The sequence below is a fragment of the Urocitellus parryii genome, chromosome 9 (genome assembly GCF_045843805.1).
Source record: "Urocitellus parryii isolate mUroPar1 chromosome 9, mUroPar1.hap1, whole genome shotgun sequence".
NCBI classification, from domain to species: domain Eukaryota; kingdom Metazoa; phylum Chordata; class Mammalia; order Rodentia; family Sciuridae; genus Urocitellus; species Urocitellus parryii.
Window position 1 is genome coordinate 103,751,162 of NC_135539.1, and position 20,387 is coordinate 103,771,548.

The 20,387-nt window shown below is 33.8% G+C and overlaps 1 protein-coding gene across 2 annotated transcripts in view; it reads right to left on the reverse strand.

Moving 5' to 3' along the window:
* Positions 1 to 20,387, reverse strand: part of Kctd3 (potassium channel tetramerization domain containing 3) — a 51,617-nt gene that overhangs the window by 16,463 nt on the left and 14,767 nt on the right. For both annotated transcript variants that reach the window (XM_026387984.2, XM_026387983.2), the window contains exons 9-12: positions 17,329 to 17,519; positions 8,538 to 8,653; positions 769 to 856; positions 527 to 643 (exon numbers count right to left, since the gene is read on the reverse strand). In XM_026387984.2, coding sequence (XP_026243769.1) covers positions 527 to 643; positions 769 to 856; positions 8,538 to 8,653; positions 17,329 to 17,519 — 512 coding nt within the window. The remainder of the gene's footprint in view (positions 1 to 526; positions 644 to 768; positions 857 to 8,537; positions 8,654 to 17,328; positions 17,520 to 20,387) is intronic.

The window sequence follows — 20,387 nt, forward strand, 5'->3', positions numbered from 1 at the left end:
TTTAAATCCTACTACAATTTCAATCCCATTCATCTGTTACACTAGAAAATTTTTTTCACAATAGAGGTCATTCATTTAATGAATTCAAAAATTCTTAGCATTTACAGAAGCAGTCTACTAATTTTTATTACAATGGCCTCTGAAAGGAAATCGAAGTTATACACATTTAACTTCTAAATAAAATGTCTTTCTCCATAACTTAAATTTTAAAATTCCCAAGGTGGGTTGGGAGTGTCACTCAGTGGCAGAATGCTCACTTAGTAGGCATAATGCCCTGGGTTAAAATTAAAAGAAAAAAAATTCCAATTCAAACACATACTCTTCAAAGATTGCTTCACTGCTGTTGCTGCTGCTGCTATTAATAAATTAAAGCTCCTAATTTCAAACAAAATCAGTTATTTTAATACCAACATAAATGCAAAAGAACAATAAGAAAGCACCAAGTTAGTTTTACCCAGCTGCATAGTCAACTATAAATAAAAACACATTCTCAAAAGAAATTTACAATAAATGGCCATGTACTAACTTGTTTTGGGTGTGAGGTAAACACTCAGAGCAGTAATAGCATCATTTGAAGGATCATGATAGAGTTCAGTTACAAGAAGATCGTTATCCTTCATTCGCAAAGGGAACTTCTGCATATCTAAAACATAAAAATGTTAAATAGCAATAAATAATATATCTATTTAAAATTTTAAAAGTAATGTTTTTCTGTTTTCACTTAAATAATAATTAAAATAGGAGCATTTTAAGTGTCTATATACTTACCTATATAATATATTGATCCATTGTTACATCCCAATAGGAGGAATGACCCAGCAGTGTCATAACTAGTTATAGGAACAACGTCTTGAACCTAATGTGGTGAAATTATTAGATGTTAAAAGCAATTATAATTTCTATTTTCCCCTCAACTTCCTCAAAATTTTGATTCTTTTGATAAAAAGCAACAAATACCCAATTTTTGTAGAGCTCAGAAAATAAACCTTCTTTATGTACACATGCACACACACATGCCACAGGGAACTCTAGAAGCCATCAATATAGTGTCTTTTAATTTTTTTTTTAATTATTTTTCCAACACCAGCATTCTGCTTTCTGAAGTTTAATAAATATCTCCTTTTGCTGCATGTGGTCACTAGATCACAGCCCTCTGGAAATGTAAGGCCAAGTCTCATAAGACCCTCTGAGCCTTTCTCTGAGATTAAATGATCTGCCCAAAGTCATAGAGTAAGTAAGGGATAGAATTATAACTAGTAAACAAAGGAAGTGATTTTTAGATGTTATTAGATCCCTTGACAATTTATTCTCTTTTCTGTGAAAGGTAGCATTCACTATTTTTATTCTCCTTACTAAAGCTTTTCATCTATTTTCTAGGAAATGACAGGCATACAAAGTCTCCTATATTTGTTTTTATAAGTACTGAAGTGAAAAATAGATCTTTCAAACCAATCAACCTAGTTTGCAAACTAATAAACTGCCTAAATATATGTTAAGATAAAAAACAAATGACTTGAGTTTTATTATAAAGCAAAATAAAAATAAAAACAAACAGAACACAAGAAAGTAAGTGGCAACAAGTGAGTTTAAAATGAATCTTCCCTTTCTACAGCCAAGTCAGAAAGGGCTGTGAACTTCATAGTTGACATTTAAAGAAATATCAGATACCAAATTTCACATACAAAAGTCAAAATGAGATTTTTTTAATGATTTGAAATTTAAAAATGTTAAAAGAACTTTTATTTGTCATATTTGGTTTTTATCTGAAAGGGTAAAGCCTAAACATTATCTGTTTAATGAGTGCACTTTTATGTACCAAATATTATCCAAGAAAACAACGAAGAACTTAAGTGGAGGTAAGGGACGTGAGAGAAAGAAAAAGAGGCATGAAAATAGGATGTGCAATATAGTCACGAGGAGGGAGGAAGGACTGTCATCTCAGTATTGGTGAGAGCACAGGCCAACAGAGTGCTCACAGAGCAAGTGGAATCGGAAAATGAAGTCATCCAAGAGTGAGGTAGAGAAAGGGGAAGGGAATGTTTGACCCGACAAGTAAAAAAGTACAGAATCCATTTTAATTAAAAAATAAACAAATGGGAAAACTTTAAAATAATGATTCCTCTAAGCCATTCATATACAAGACCTACACAGTGTCATGATACGAGCCACAGTAGAAATATCTCTGCAAAGTACCCCATCACCACACCCTAACTCCAGGTCAGGCTTTTCAAAGAGCCAATGCCAGCATGTCCTGTAGCAGGTGGACACTGTAAACCTTTCAGTGACAGGAATAAAAAATACACTTTTATGCCAGTGAACCATTTTCTCACCTCAGGCAGCTGGACTCCTTTTAGCTCCAGCAGCACTACAGGAAGAATTTCAACTCCTACCCCAGAAGTGGAAAATAGGGACACATAAGGCCATGAGATGCCTCTCCCATTAGATTAATATTTCAATGAAAGATTGGTAGCAGCCTAGAGCTTCCCAAGGCTCATCTAAGAAAACCATTTTTATCATTTGTTCTCTGGGAGGATGGGCTCTAGGATTAGCACATTCTTACCTCATTTACTGCAATCCTTAATCACATCCTGCTTTTTTCCCACATCTATACCTCAGTACTGGTAGAACAGAAAAAGTAGAAGATGAGTAGGATTACTGAGAAGTTAGTACTGCTGAGTGTACCAGTAAGGAGAGAGCCATTATAGGGCCTCCTCTTCCTTATCCTGCCAATTCAAGTAGGAACCAGAGAAACTTCACTGTTCAGTACTTTGGGTTCAGTCACATAAGTCACAGACATAAATTGGAAGTGGATTTTTATCTCCTCAAGAAGCACCCAGAAATCAACGTTAATTTCTTTGTGTAAATTTAAGTGATTTAAAATTTAGAAATAATGTTTATCTTTTCAACAATATAAGGCCCCTAGAAATGTATGTCCACAATCTCTATCCTGGTAAAAATCATTATTTTTATAGTATGTTTTTACCTTTATCTATTACTTTTCAAATAATCACTTATCTAAATTTATCAGCATACCAACTTCTTTCCTAACCACTGCTTACTGTGTGACACTCCTTCCCCTTCAAATATAAATAATAATCTTTATCAAAAAAGTATTTCTTTAGTCCTTTTATTGAGGATTATATTCATAATAATTTTTATGTTCATAATAACCAGGGGCTATGAGCTCACTTTCCATAGAAATCATTTCTGTGGATGTCTTATGCGCTCTCTTTTGTAAAAGTGTCCCATTTAGTTTTGTATTTACATCTAGGAATATAACTGGTCCTATGTGAGTTTCTCAAATTGAAGGTTTTATACCACAAAGGCATAGCTTTGTGCTTTAATTCACATACTTGTTCTCTTAATTTGAATATTTTGGTTTGATTTCTCATGGAAGGTTTCTCTCTGCACCACTACTTTCAATCCAACCAAACACATGTAAAACTTTCTTCCAAAAATATTGAATAACATTTTTTCAGTCTTCATTTTAGGGACTAAGGGAGACCTTTAAAAAGATTCAGATTTTTGCAAGATGCTCAATTTCTACTTTCCCATGAAGCTATGTCTTTTATTGCTAAAATTCTAGGCCCTAGAGCTTTTATCTTGATACATGGGATGCAACTATGCATAAACAAATATAACTTAACATTTAAATAAGTACAATATATAGTTTTAATATTTGTACCCAGTATTTTTCTAAGCAGAAAGGGGAGAGACAAGCTTGCGTCAGCTAATTCAATTATCTTACTGTAAATTCTAAGTAAATATAACATACTAGGACAATGGTCACTATATAATAACAGATACCTAAAAATCAATCCTCTCCCCCACTGAATAGTGGGTTCAGAATTCCAATGTTCACCTTATTCCTATTCCTAAGATGCAAGGGTTTGTAAACCCTATTAATAACACAACATTTTTGATGTCAGTGCTAGAAATGCCTTATGTTGTGAGAGAAGCTAAATCAAATGAGCTTTCCTAATTCTTGCCCGTTCTAACCCATAAGACCATAAAAATCCAATTCTTGGCCAAGAGCCAATATTTCCTCCTCAGTCTCCACTGTTCGTTTAGAGGACAGGCTCTCAGTGAAATGACAAATTTAACTGAAGTTCTCTAGTCCTCAAAACGGACACAAGGAGAGTTCTGATCCTTTATACGGGTTTTCTAGGATTAGCTTCCCACACTGTTTTGAAATGAGAAAAAAATATACATAATCTATGTTTCCAAAATATATTTAAAGTTAAACTCAATGACTTGGTAAATGTTATCTAAAAGTTACTATTCTTCTATGTAATTTAGCAAAGACTTAGTATCTGACATCACTAATGACTTTTTTATTATTAATCTTTAGAATAATTGTGAGTTTGTGTGTGTATATTGTGTGAAGGAGGAGATTATAAAAGGGAATAAGCTGAAATCTTTCTTTAAAGTTATTCTTACCTAAATTAGATTTGTTATAAAAACAAAAGTTTCACAATAACTTTTAAGCTTAAGTACACACACACACACACACACACACAAAGTATATCAGATTAACACACACAGTTAAGTGGTTTATCCGATTCAAATACTTTAAATCAATCTGGATTATACATCTAGAATAAAAAATGCAAGGTTTGTCCTGTGTACTTTCTGTGTAACTCATGGGCAGAACAATTGCTAAAGGTCAAATCACAACTTATTCAACTAGTGTTACAGCAGTCATGAGAGTCAGCCTCTGGTCAGAATTGTCTGTTGAGATCTGCATATCAGAAGCTGAGATTTTATTACATTCCATCTCTGCAATGCACCATAAAGAAATTCAGTTAATGGGTCAGAAGGCTTGTTTGCAGCATGAATGGTCAACTTTCCCAAGGTCTTCCTGAAATATGTAACAAATATACTTTGTCAGATACAGTTTTTAATTCATGCATACACCAAGCAAGAAGCATCAGCTTATATATGGGATCAAAAACTTTAAGCCTACCTATCCACTTTGAGGATACTAGTACAGGTTTCAGGATCTTAAAGATATTAAAACCTTAATATGTAGTTTCAAAATGTTAGTAAAAAATAAAAAAGGTAATCAAGAAGCATGTTACTTTATAAACCATAAATATATTTTAGCACTTTTATGGCAGATAGTTTAGTTTTTTTCTCCCCACCATTAAAACTGAAACTTGGCATAATTAGCAAAGTAACCCACCTCAGAGAACTTCCATAAATCAGTAAAACTTACATTCCTCTTTTAAAGAAATACCACCAGCTAAAGAATCCTTCTGATCAACTTCTCTCTACCATCTAGAGTAGTCCCTTGGCTCATTATTTTTATGCTGACAACCATTATAATGCTGTGCCAGTGCGGAAAGTCCATTATAGCTAATCTTTCCACAAACATGACTTCTATATCTTCATTGAAAATGAAACCCAATTTCCCTGGGACTGTGATTCCTTTAACTAGAAATCATTCGTTTTTCTCACCATCTCCCCAGTATCTCAGAATTGTAAGTTCTCAAGAATGTTTCTTCATAACCTCAACATTCACATCACAACTCTGCTCAGAATGTGCTTTTCAGATCAACCTATCATCTTTACTAAGAATCTTGGTGCCTGGATCAGTTTATTTTTCTCCCATTCTCTAGTACTTGATATCCTGGCACCTACTGATGTCCCTTACAGTTCCTTGACCCCAAATGCAATATGGTCACTCATCAGTATCAATGGGGGACTGTTCCAAGACTCACAAAGATACCAAAATTCTTGGATGCTCAAATATAAAATGTCACAGTATTTACATACAACATACACATAACCCTCCCATATACTTTAAATCATCTCTAGATTATATATATATATACATATATATATATACATATATATACATATATATATACATACATACATACACATACATACATATAAATAGTTGTTAAACTGTTATCTTTTAGAAAAAGTGTTAAGGAAAAATCTTTGTGCATGTTCAATATAGAATCTCTGTACATGTTCAATACAGATCCAGTTTTTCTGTTTTTGAAACTTTTAATCATAGATGGTTAAATTTGTAGATAAAAAAGTCAATGGAGATGGAGGGTTGACTGTACTTCTATCTCTAAGTCAGTTGAACAAATTAAACTGGCTTTATCATTGAAACCTGCACCAACTCTAAAACTTTAAATTATATCTTTGATAATAACCCCCTATATTTCCAACAACTCTCATTTCTTGTAAGTCATCAATCTGCTTATCTTACCTCTAGTCCTTTACGTCATTGCATCCTTCTTTGCCTACCAAGCACTTCCTTATTACCACCTTTTGATCTCAGTTTCAGTTACCTTGACATTTTTACAATCTGTCATTCCCTGGCATATGATATCCACATTAATAAAGCTGTTATGATTTAGGCACAAGGTGTTCCCCAAAAGTTCATGTGTGAGACAATGCAAAAATCTTCAGAGGTGAAAGATTATGAGAGTTATGACTTAGTTAGTGGATTAATCCACTTCAATGGATTAACCGGGCAGCAACATAGGCAAGTAGAATATGGCTGGAGGAGGTAGGTCACTGGGGGCATGCCTTTGGGATTTCTATGTTGTCCCTGGTGAGCTTCCAAGTTGTCTCTGCTTCTGTGTTGCCATGTCCTCAGCTGTTTTCTTCCACCATGCTACCTCATCTTAGGCCCAGAGCTATGGATTCAGCTATCTACTGACTGAGACCTTTGAAATCATGGCCAAAATAAACTTTTCCTCCTCTTTGCTGTTCTTGTCAGTTTTTTTGGTCACAGAAATGCAAAAGATGACTAAGACAAACTCAATCCTAAATCAAGTAAATACTGTTTTCTTTTCTCTTGTTCCCACTCTCAGTTCTGAACACTAATGGAAAAGCTCTTATTACCAAGGTCCACTGCAGATACACAATTTATAATCTATGATACATATTTCCAATGTGTTTCTTTTTACTCTTTTCGCATAAACTATCACAGAGAAAGACAAGTCTCTACTCTCTATTGGGCCAATCTCTCTGGCTGTGCTCCAGATTCTACACATTCCTGACTTTTGTGGGACCAAAAATCATCTCCATTCTTTCAATCTTCAGGAGCTTTCTCTGCATCTTCCCTCTCTGGCTATAAGCATGTCTTAAGCATCTCTTAACCAAGAGAAAAAAATAAAATATAGCACCAAGCTGCTGCTGCTTCTTTTTTTCGATCTAGCCTTAATTATTGTCATTTTTGTTTCTGGTTTTCTTTTTCACCACACTTCTTGAAAGATAATTCTGAATTTTCTGTCTCTTTTAGTTCCTCAGTTCTTGCAATCTGGCTTTTTCTAACCAAAACCTAATTAAGACTTATTTGCAAATGATATCCTACTGCCAAAATGAATTTCCTTTCTCAATTATTTTATATGTTCCCCTTTGAGTTTTAGTTCCTCTAGACTTTTCTGTTCTTTTATATACCTTTCTCAATGAAAAATGTTATCAGTTCTTATCTTTTAAATTACCAAGGAGGTATTAAGGGTTTGGAATTTATTTCTAGCCCCTTCTTCTTTCTAAATTTCAAAGGAATATTCCCAACTATCCTCTGAACACTTGCACTTGGATGCACATAAGAATTGCATATTTTTTATTTCTCACATTACCCACCAATATATATGTTTCTCTGTCCATGTTCTCTATCAATTTAAAATATTGCTAGCTATTCAACAGTCAAAACTGAAAAACCAAAACTAGAAATACACCTTTCTTTTTGTAATTTCCCAGCTCAACCTGGTCCTGTCATTTTAGAAGGTCTAAGAAATGTTTTTCAAACAGATTCATCTTTGCCATCTCTGAGACCACTATCATTAGCTGGGACTCTGGTATCCTTTTGCAGGATTCCTGTAGTAGACTCCCCCTGGTCTCTAGTCCACCTTCCATTTTGCTACCAGTATTGATTTTCTAAACCATGGATTCTTCTGGAGAGTCCTTAATTTTTCTCTTCAGAGTTATGTAGTAACCGTTTTTTAGTCTTATCTTCTTATTCTTCTCAGGTACTTCAGAATATTTAGCCTACCCTCTTCTCTGAACAGGTCATATATTTTCTTTCTTTCTTTTTGGTACTGAGAATTGAACCTGGAGGTGCTCTACAACTAAGCTACATCCCTAACCCTTTTTATTTTTTATTTTGAGACAGGGCATTGCTAAATTGCTGAGGCTAGCCTCAAACTTGCCATCCTCCTGTCTCAGTCCTGAGTCACTGGGAGTACAGACATGCATCACCATGCCTAGCAGATCACATGGTCTCATACAGATCTGTGCTTCCACACAAAAAAATGATGTTTGCCTGGACTACCATGTCTATAACATGAAAAGTAAAAGGAATTCAAGGAAATGAAGAAGTGCCATCATTTTCCAAAGTAACATATTTCTTAAAAAAAGTAAAATTTGTATTCAGAAGCACCTAAATATATTCAATATTATGTATAATAAAAAACAGTATGTAGTCTATAAGGAAAAAAACAAATGTATGACCAGCATAAGTTTCAGAAAAATTTTCATTTCTGTAATAAGCTTCAGTTAAAACTAACCTGCCAGTGCTGAGTGACAGCATTCCACACTCCTACTTTCCCTGTATGACTCGTGGCCACCAACTGGTTACCAATAAAGAAGAGGGCATCTACAGGAACACCAAGGCTGAACACTCCTTAAATGACAGAATAAATAAAGAGGTTAACCAGTGACCATGTTTACAATTAGCCAAAACCTAGATTTAAAACATCTTAAAGATGACTAATTTAAATCCATTCTCCTTTATATAAATTAAGTGCTAGACTCAGAGATCGGAAATATAAACATGATAAGCTCTTAAGAAGTTTATAGAACTCCTTAACCAAAGTATGCTCCAAGTCATCTCACACTGCTATAATATCTCATTATCTGGAGCTGTGGTTCTTGATTCTGTCTGATCATCAAAATATCCTGGCAGGTTTAAAGTGAACAAAATAAAAAGATCTTAGGATCCATGCTGGACCCAATAAATCAGAAAACCCGCTGCATTTTTATATCTATAGGAAATTTAAATGCAGCTTGCTCATGGACCTGATATTTGGGAACCACTGTTCTGAACAAAAACCTGGCAATTTCAATATCCAGAATTTATCTAAAAATCTGGAAATAAGTCACACTATACTCAAACATTCAGGCCTTTTACTCAGAGCTTATTTTAAACCTGTTTCCAAGCATTTCAATTTCAATTTAATTAATTTGAAAGACATTACAATAGGCCTTGGAATTAAAAAAAACACAAGACAATGAGAAGTTATTAGGAACTTACAGTGTAGCAGAGAGAAAACTGCAAATAACCAACTATAATATAATGCAAAAATAATAATAGAATACACAGGGTACAGTAGTATCCAGAGGAGTAAAAAATGAATAGGTAAAGGGTTTGAAAATATATCTTAGAAAAGAAGCCTTATGAGAGTTGGGTTTGTGAAAAGGGTAACAGAAGTTCAACAAATTGGGCAACTGGGAATGGGTAAGCCCAAGGAATATGAGGGAAGGGAAGAGGGAGTATAGGAGAAGGAGGTTGTAAGGAGCAAATATTCTATATTAATATCAAAAGAGACTAGAATGGCTAAGCAAAGAATTCTAAGCTCACTTTGGAATGGCATATATGGCCCTATACAATGTCTATCTTTAGTAGAGCACTACACTAGAGTCAGGAGAACCTGGGCTGGAATCCCCTCTCAGCGTACTTTTGTGTGCCACCTTTCTGGCTCGCTCTTACCTCACCTACAAAACAGAGTCCAAGTTAAAAGTCTCAATACCATTTTCACCTTAAAAATGTTCATAATTCAATTCTAGCACTTAAAAAATATTATCTTAATTATCTGAAAAGCAGCTATGAGAACTATCTTTTCATTTAATAATGCTATAAAACAAGTCTTACCTAAAAAATATTGTTTTATGTCTTTATGCTATTTCAAATATCAGTTTATTTCAAAAAAGTATGCATATATGAACAATTTTCTCAGAATTTAGCTGAGGGAAAAAAAAAAAAGACACAGAAGGCCCTGAAGAAGGGCTGGGCATGCAGCTCAGTGGTAGAGCACTTCACCTAGCATGCATAAGGCCCTGGTACTATTACCAATACTGCAAAAATATTAAATAAATAAAAAATAAAAGGCCTTAAAGAACTCACGGGAAAAAATAAATAAATACAATTGCAGTGCATTTTAAAAGCCTAAGCTAAAAAAGATTACCAACTTCTTTCAAATCAGTGCTAGGTATTCTCTTTTTGTTCAAGACTACACTACATACAAGACCAGCGGCAATCAACATATTAAAAATTCTTAATCAATTTTGAAAAAGTTGGCCATCTAGCAGGAAGAAGGACGACATATACTAGACAAAAAGGAAAAAAAAAAGAAGACTGGCAAGTGCTAGGAATATTTCTACATATTTTTAAATTTAAATTAATTTCTATATATTAAATAATTTAAATTAATTTCTACATATTAATTAATTTTATACATGTTTTAAATTTAAATTAAATTGTATGTAAAAGATATTTACATAAACATACACATGAATATACCACCTCAGTCCAACCAGACAACCTAAAAGACAGAACAAAATAAAAACACACAAAAAAAGGCTAATAAGCCCTTTGATCAGAATTGGTTAAAAAAATAAACCTCTCACTTCAAAGCAGAAAGTAATTATCTTACATTCTATACAGTTTTAGAGATTATCACATCATGGGACTTTAATTTTGATGCCAAACAATTTTTCAAAATATGTGAAGCTAACTATATTCAGTCCTGTGGTCTATGTAAAAGGCAGAAATAAAAAGAGGAAACCAACTAGCACTTATTACTCTACAGAATGATGAGGTTCTGGGAAATTAAGGAAGATATTCTTAATGGTCTCATGAAATTTAAAGTGTCACTCCTGCTTAGGGTCAAGAATTCTGACCACTTCCATAGGGAAGACAGGAGTACAAATAATGACAAGTTCCTGTCTTAACAGGCCTGCTCAGTAAAATATTGCTTACAGCAGCAATCCAGAAGTGCTGTTATAACAAAGGGAGTTCAGTCTCTAGGAGAGCTCTATCATGGATCCACCAGCCCTAACTATTTTCTCTGGGTGGTATTGTCAAGTTCTAAAGAACATTTGTAACAACCAAATGGTTTCTTTCACAAGGCATGAACAAATCACTATTATACCATCTCACACCATAGCTACCTATCATGTTATCCTTTGAAAACAAAGCTGAAACAAAATCTCCTTCATTTATTGCTATATTAGAAACTGCAACTTGAAAAAGCAAAAAATAAAATAACAACTGGTCTCCTTTCTGTATAATTACAAGGGTTTTTAATTTCAAAACTGTAATATTAAAATTTGTTCTAAGGTTGACAGGTAGAACTTATGCTGGAATAAATTGTACCCAATCATTCCTCACTTTGAAATAAACACACAAACAAAAACTAGACTGTTAAGGTCTGTAAATAAGTCAAAAATAACACCTGGTATTTTGCCAGAGAAATGTTAGAGTTCGTAAACAAGTCTGGATGGTGCCTGGCAAAATGTCAGAGGGAGTGGTTTGAGAAGTAACAAAAGTGAGCCATTAAGTGTGGAGATTCCTTATTGGTTGATTGATGTATCTAGTTTATGCTAATTAAGATAAGCTGTGCAAAATGTATAAATAGCTCTGTTGCCCTACAATAAATGGCTCCTATTCCTGCTGTATCAACGTGCACAAGTTATTCGTCACCCCCCCAGCTATTTTGCTGCAGCCGGACCCCGGCACTAGACAAGACCCATCAGCCAGTGTTTTTAGGCATTGGACAACAGGTAGTGTTGTACTTGAGAGATGAGAAACACACAAGAAAAGCAGAGGAAACTGTGCCAGGATGGGAGTGGGAAGAAAGTTACAGACGGGTTTCCCTAAGGTCCTGGCTCCTTACTAAGGCTAAACTGCAGCTGGTCAGGATGAGAATCCCAAGAATAAAAGAAAAAGGCTACTATAGGAAGAACTGAGAGCTACTAGAGATCTGAGAGGTCATATGTGAAGTAGTTACAGCTCAATGAAAGTGGTTATCCTTTGCTGTACACCTCAGGTTAAGACTACAGAAAGGCAATTTTAAAAAAAAATTAAAAATAAAGATGAAAAAGGCTGCCTACCCCTCACAAAGCGCGCACACACACAGACACACACACAAAAGTCTAATAGGATCAAAACAATCCTCCCATAATAATGTAACCACTTGCCAAAACAAAATCCACATTTTTTAAAGGAAGGCAGCATAATCCATAAACCCTCTATAACTTATCAGGCACATGTGCAAGACATACTCAAAATATCCTAAACATGTGAAGAGCCAAGAAAATGTGACCCGAAACACAACACAACATGACCTGGGTATTGGAATTAGCAGACAAAAGCATTAATCAAACCATTAATATGAATGTTAGATTTAACAAAGAGGGAACATAACAGCCAAAAAGAGGAATCTCAGCAGAGAAACAAACTATAAAATAGAATTAAAGGAGTAATTCTACAACTAAAAGTCAAACCTTTCAAATGCATACTCACTGGAAAGGATTAATTATAAATTGATTACTGTAGAAAACAGGCAAAAACCATTAAAAGTAGATAAATACAGTATATCTAGAAAACAGAAACTAGTAGTGGGGCTGGGAGACAAAGCTTCACTGACCTGTAGGCCACTATGAAATGTTCTAATATCAGTCTCAAAAGGAGGAGGTAGAAGGAAGAAAGACATGGGAGAGGAGGATACAGGCTTCCCTCAGTTATGTCAATCAAATCTAGAATATATAAAGAATGCTTAGAAATCAATAGTATGACGACAACTTCATAAAAAAAGAAAGTCAATACTTTATGACATTTCTGAAAAAAAAATACAAATGGTCATGAAAAAGTGCTGAGCATCATTTGTAATCAGGAAAATGTAACTAAAAAAATGGGTACAATAGAGATTGTAAGCACCAATACACATAGATGAGCAGATATAATACTAAGAACTTACACAGAAAATCATTTTTTATTTTCTCAGTATGAAAAGAGAAGGTGTTGACTACTTAGGAAGAAAGCAAAAAGTATAAAAAATCTATGAGAGTCACAGAAAATTGACAAGAATAATACAAGATTGTTGGGTAGTTTTCAAGGCTCACTTAATATTAGTGCTTTGTGTATGTGTCCCATGTGCCCATTTCTTTTCCTAGCAGTATTTAGCCACAGAGATAGAAAGGTGGATCTGGCCAAGGTTTGTTTTTTCCGGGTTAAGCAAAGTAAAAAAGAGTTAAAGGATTTTTACATTAGAGAACCAGAGCTAATAACTTCAAAGGAGGAAAGGATAGTGACCCAAATGGCAGATGAAGACTATGTTCAGTGTAGCTACAGATGATATGAGACTCAAAACCAGGAAGAGGGGAAAGGAGGTTGGGAGGAAAGGTTAAGGAGAATGGTCTAGAACAGTGATTTTCAAAGTATGGTCTGAGGAACACAGTTTCCTTTCCAGAAATGTGAGAAGTTAAAAACTTTTTTCATGGTAATATTAAATAATTATTTGTCTTTTCTTTACTCTTATTTTCTAAGAGTGTATGGAGCTTTCCAGAGGCCACATGACATGTGACAAAGTCACCATTATGACAACTAGCAGAATCTGTACATGTATTTTTATTTTTTCTAGAATTATCTATGAAGGCAGGTTAAGAATACAACTATGTAAGTTTCCAAGATTTTTTAACTGTTTCTAAATACTTATACTGTGCTCTTCCTGTCTATCTTTAGTTTTACTTGTCATACTCTCTGTAACCTCATTATCTTCTATTGCATTATTATCTTGAAATCCAAGGTTTCCTTGCACCCACAAAGAAACACAAGAAATAAGTACAGTCGTAGCTGCATAATACTGTTGTGGTCAACAACAGACCACCTATGTGACTGTTTTCCCACTAGCCAGGTACAGCAGTTATGCCTGTAATCCTATCAATATAGGAGGTTGCAACATGAGAATCTAAAGTTCAAGGCCAGACTCAGCAAGTCCTAAGCAAGACCCTGCCTCAAAACAAAACAAAACAAAAAAAGGGTTGGGGATATGACTCAATGATAAAGCACCCCTGGGATAAATTCCCAGGACAAGCCCCCACTCCCTTCCGACACCCAAAGACTAACATCTAGTAACAACCTAGTCATCTTAATTTGTCTAAGTATATTCTATGATGTTCACATAATGCCAGAATCCCTAATGACACATTTCTCAGGACATATTCCCATTGTTTAGTGACTCATGAGGTATATATTGATGGTTCTATTCTTTAACATTGGTATAAAAAATGTTCTGAAACTTTTCTAAAATTTTAAATTTAACTAAAACTGTTCAAAATTTGATATTTTGTTTTTAAAAAATCTAGTTTTAATATATATTCTTCTTTCTCATAGTGATGTATCATTTGCTTAAAATAAGAATATTCACCTGCTTGACTCATAGCTGCACAATCTCAGTCTAAAGACTTAACAAAGAAATAAACTTGACATATCAGAATTCTTTGATTTAGAGAACGAAGGACTCTAAAAAACATGTCAAGCCAGGCATGGTGTCACACTCCTAAAATCTCAACAGCATGAGAGGCTGAGGTCAGAGGATCATAAGTTTCAAGACAGTCTCAGCAATTTAGCGAGACCCTGTCTCAAAATAAAAAATAAAAATAAAAAGGGCTGAGGATGTGGCTCAGTGGTTAAGCACCCCTAGATTTAATTTCTGGTACAAACAAAACTGAGCAAAACTATAAATAAAAGTTTTAAATATAAAAATCATCTCTCAACTTTACAGATACTAATAACTTAACCTAATTATATTTTATGCAACACAACACTTGAATAGCTTGTATCAGTTGCAGGTTCACTGAGGCCGAATAGGGTTTAAGGAAAGAAACTCTTTAAGAGCTGGAAAGTTATTTGCTATAGACTTTCAATTAGAATTGGAAAAGGCAGTAAAATCTCTTACAGGGTAAGTTATGGCATGACTCTGGCTGGAGAAATGCCATCCACCCATTCTGGGAGACTACTAAAAATCTTGAACAGATGACAATGCTCAATGACAAAGCTCTAGATGAAAAATCAGTCTAAGAAATCATAGCACTAACACTTTTAAGTGACAATAACTGCTTCAAAATAAATATCTGAAAGAGGTAATATCTCATCTGCAAAATTCTATCTATGTCTTACAAATAAATAGATATAGACCTTATGTTTTGTTAGTATTTACCTGGTCTCAACATTAACTAATCATTAAAGATCTTTTACATGAACACAAAATATAAGCTATGCTGAAACATCAAAGTGTTGAAGACTTATGAATCTCAAGGCTTATTCTAGAACATCTGTGTTGACGCTTTCACTGATGATGTAAATCTATGCTGGGTATAAACAGCAGGCAACCTAGTACAAATCAAGGCAGTGGCACTGATCTGTACTAGTGGTCATTAAAATCTCTGTCACAAATTTTCAGGGAAAGAAAAAAAGTCCAGTTTAACTCACAAACATCCTTTCTAAAGCAGTAAAAATTTGTATTGATTAAATGCCAATTTTAAATATGTCTTTTTAATATTATGTAGAACTAAGAACTACAGATACAGTTCATCTTGATGCAGATTACAAGAAAAAAACTTCATAATTATGAAGCTAAGAGTGACACCACCTACTTTTTTTCCCAATTGAATACAATTTTTATTTGAAATGATGAATAACTGTAGCTATTCAGATATGGGTAATAAGCAGAACTTTCCTCAAAAATGAACAAAGTAAGCCTACTATTTCAAGGAAAAGAAATGATGACATTTGTTAACTATGATACAATTTCAAAAGTATCAAGTGAACATTAGTACTCTGAAACTTTGCTACAGAATGTATGACAACTTCCCAAAACAGAGTTCAGATATGTGATCACTGATAACACTAAGGATTGCAGATTTTTGACACTGTATAAAGATAGGTATCAACATTTGGCAGGTCTACATAAGTCAGTAAACCAACATTTTCCAAGTGACCAACAAACAATGTACAAAATCAAGCATGAATAAAAGATCCATTCAAAGTATAAAACAGACTGATGGGTTTTATAGAATATGGAAAGTGAGATGGTATCATTTCAGAATTTTGGAACAAGATCCAAGAATATTCAAAATGGTCTGAAAAGATAATAAAAATGAGTTTTTTCTAACTACATATGTGTGTAAAGCCTATCTTTGTATACTTTGATCAAAACAATATATTGGCAGGCCCAGTGGTACACTCCTGTAATTTCAACAACTCAAAAAGCTGAGGCAAGAGGATCATAAGTATGAGGCCAGACTCAGTAACTTAGCTAGACCCTCAGTAACTTAGTGAGATTCTGTCTCAAAAATTTAAAAAATGGACTGGAGATGTGGCTAGGTGTTAAAATACCCCTGCATTCCATACCCAGTGCCAAAAAAAAGGTAACATGGCATACTGAATGGAGAAATATGTATCAAAATTTAAAAAAAAACATTACAGAGGATTTTAAGACCATAACTGAAGCCAGGCACAGTGGTACACACCTATAATCCTAGCTACTCAGGAAGTCAAGGCAAGTTGGACAGGCTAGGCAGCTTAACACGATCCTCTCAAAATAATAAGGGGATGGGAATGTAGTTCAGTTGTAGAGTACACCTGAATTAATTCCCCAGAACCCCAAAATAAACATACAAACCAAAGCCACTCTCCTCACAAAATTTTGTTTTAGAAAACAGTTATTTTTCATTAAAAATGTTACTTATATTATCATACAGGGATACTATTGCTATTTTAATATTTATAAATTTTTAGTTTTAATTTCCAGTATGGTAAATACTGCATAAATGGTAATCTACACAACGACTTTTTGTGGTCCTAAACAACTTTCCAAGAGCCTGATGGGGTTTCTAGAACAAATATGTGAGAATTTCTGGTCTAGAAATAACAATGATGAATAAGAAAGTAATTTAACTCATCTTCAAGCCCAGTGAAATAACGGAGTTGGAAAAAAACAGCTACCATGGAGTAGAACTCAAGAAAGCAACATTCTCATAATGCAGCCACATTTCAGTTGGAGCAAACTAAAAAGATGCTCCCTTCTTTTCTAAAGCATCAAATTTCCCTCCCTCTTTACCAGATCATTTCTTTCACACCAAGTAGTCTGCTTACTAGTGGGCCCTGGAAAAAAACGGTGAGGCAGCTCTAGCTAACAAACAGTACATGTTAGTTTTCATACTTAGGGTCAACACCTCCTAAAATTAAAAAATATTACATGTGCCGGTGAAATGCAACAAAAACAAGAGTCTTCCTACCAATTTCACTTCCACTTCCCCCATCTTGAACACTCCACAGGATGATGCTGCTCTCTGAGGCAACAGCAACCATTTTGTCTTTGTCTCCATGTGGACCTCCAACTACTTTTGCATTTAGAGCCACTCGTTCAATAGTCCAGTCTAAATAGGGGCTTGTAAACACTTGTTGCCATCCTGAAGATTCTTTGATTCTGTAAAGAAACAACAGACACATAAGGAAGACACATAATGTTGGCAGTTAAGCAAACAGATGTACCAATGAATGTATGAAAAAAGAGAAAATAATCACAGCTACCTACCCATCTTTATATTTGTTAAATAAAAAATGTTTCTGAAGTACTAAACTATCATCCCTGATATATCTTATATTTACACATTTAGGGCATATAACCACTTTAAAAGATATTAGAATTCTATATTTTACCAAAGAACAATTTAAAATCACTTTGAAAACTTTTTTTTTTTTAAAGCTTGTTATATCTTTCACATTTTTTCCACAAAAAAGAATTATTATCATTTTGTATGGGTAGAAATGGTCAACAAAAATCAAAATTTTAAAACTATTATCATTCCTTTGAGTTACTAATCAGGCTTTTTGTTTTATTACCATTACTAACTGAAATGACATTCACTGAAGCTATTTTTCTTTCTACTTCAGAGACAGTCTGTTCAAACAAACTAAGAAAAGAAAGTGTACCACATAATACCTCAGTAATTAAATGAACCAAGAATGAGGCTTTGAAAACCCTCACCTGCAGACTAATTCTTGAAGGTATACTGTTGAAGGACTATGATTCCCCAGATGTAAACTAATGTGTTCTTTAAATTTAACTTCTCTGATAAACACCTGGCAATTTTAATATTTTTCCCTGTCCAATCTGAATTTAGGTCTTTCCAATATATATATATGGGATTATATAGTAAGGTGCCACACTTTTAGGGCCTAAAGTTAGTTGTGTGATTATGATATGACTTGAATAATTAAATATCTATTTTTAAGCAACACTAAAAAATAATGCAGACAAAATTGCCATTTTCTCTTTATCCTACTTAAAGAGACTAAACAGAAGATGAAGGGGAAAAAAAGTCCCTTTACATGCCACCTGACATATTCTTTGGAAAAATTAAAAAGGGAGTTCTGGGGGCATACCTTAATGCTAGAGCACTCAGTATGCACAAGGCCCATAGGTTGAGTCCTTAGCTAAAAACAATAAATAAAACTTAGATATTGATAAACAATGGTCACTGAAAGACCTAAATGAAAACATTTCAATTTTATATTCCTTTAAATGTGTATACTAAAATAATACCATTATAATTCATAAAGGTACCTATTTAGCCTTCTTAATTTGAAGAATGATAGCTTTCCTTAAAGCAATATTGAGAAGAATTTGCCAAAATTTCCTAAGCATTTTAAAGTCTGTAATTACCATCTTCGGCCACCAGATGGGAATCATGCTAAGATAAACAACTGAAAATAATTATCTAATATTTTCTAAAAATTGATAAAACATTGAGGAATGAAATGTAGATGTAATTTGAGACTTTCAGAATGGGCACAAAGCAGGAATTGCTAGCACTTCAAGAACAAAAACAGCATGCTGTATTGTGATGTATGCTGGGTTCCTACTAAGGTCTGGTAAAGAGACACTGAATTGACTTAATGAGGTGAATAAAGTGATTCTGTGAATATTAATTTAGGAATATAAATTATAAAATTATGCGTAATCTTATCTTTTACAGATAACATATATCTATGTTATCTGTAACATTTTTCTCTATAACAAGGTATTACAAAATAAAGAGATGATAAGAAAGGGTAAAAGAATCAAGATAACACACTTAACAGTTACTAAAACAGCTACAGCATTTAACTCGGGAAGATATGTGAATCTACTTCTATTTTTAAACTAAAATTAAGTACAAAGAAAAAATACATTCACTATATAATTCTGCATAACAGGATTTGAGATTTAAAATACACAAATAAGAAAGAATGAGTTCTGCTTGCACTGTAACTCCTTACTGCTCTCTTAGGATTCAGGACATCTATACAAAGAATATGGTTAGTTCCCTCATTAAACACTCAGGAAATTCTGTCCTACAAGATTTTAAAACTTAACTGTAAATATAATTTACTTTAAATGGTATGGAAATAGACAAAGATGTAAGACTCTATAAGAGTCTTTAAAAAATACACATACACATACACACCTAAAAGTGTATGTGTGTGTGTAAACAAAACATAAAATAAACGGAGCTTTCAAATTCAGTGAAATGGTAATTTATGTAATAAATGATCAGAATTTAATTAACTACCCACTTGGAAGAAAAAAAATTCTTAACTCTCACAGCAAATACAAAAAAGTAAATTTAAATTCTTCATGGATTAAAGATTTAAAATGGGATATAAATGGCAAGAAGGGAGCAAACTTACACAACTACTCTTCATAACACAAGTAACACTGTCAAAGACTCAAAAAGAAAAAGGGATAAAAAAAAAACTTAACCACGTAGAAAATTATTGAATCTATGGGAAGAACATATAGGTAGGTACTCACTATATTAGTCTTTAAAGTTTTTAACTTATTACGTAGAAAAGACTGCACTCTTGTATAAGATTTCCTTCTTTTTAAATCTTATTGCCACTGTGTGGGATGATTTAACTATACATTAAGAAATTTAGTATGCCCTCAATTATTTCCCTTTCTCACTTTGTATGGGCACACTGCTGCAGCACTGACAGTGAAAGCAAAGAAAAATCCTGGTCAAAAGCAAAAAGAATGGAAAATGTAATAGCATCATTTTTCATATACTCATCACTTGTGTTAAATTTTGTGCAATACTGTGAATCTCCAGGAAGTAGCAACATTCAGCACTGCTGTGCAGTAACAAAAGCTATGTTAGCTGTTACACATCATCTCATAACTTTCTGGAATTTATCAGTACATAATATTTAAGTGGCCAAAGGGGGTGAAAAAAAAGTCTTTTCACTTACATCCTTAAGATGGTTAAGTTCAAAATGAGTCTTAAAAAAACTTCAGCAAATTAGTGTTAAT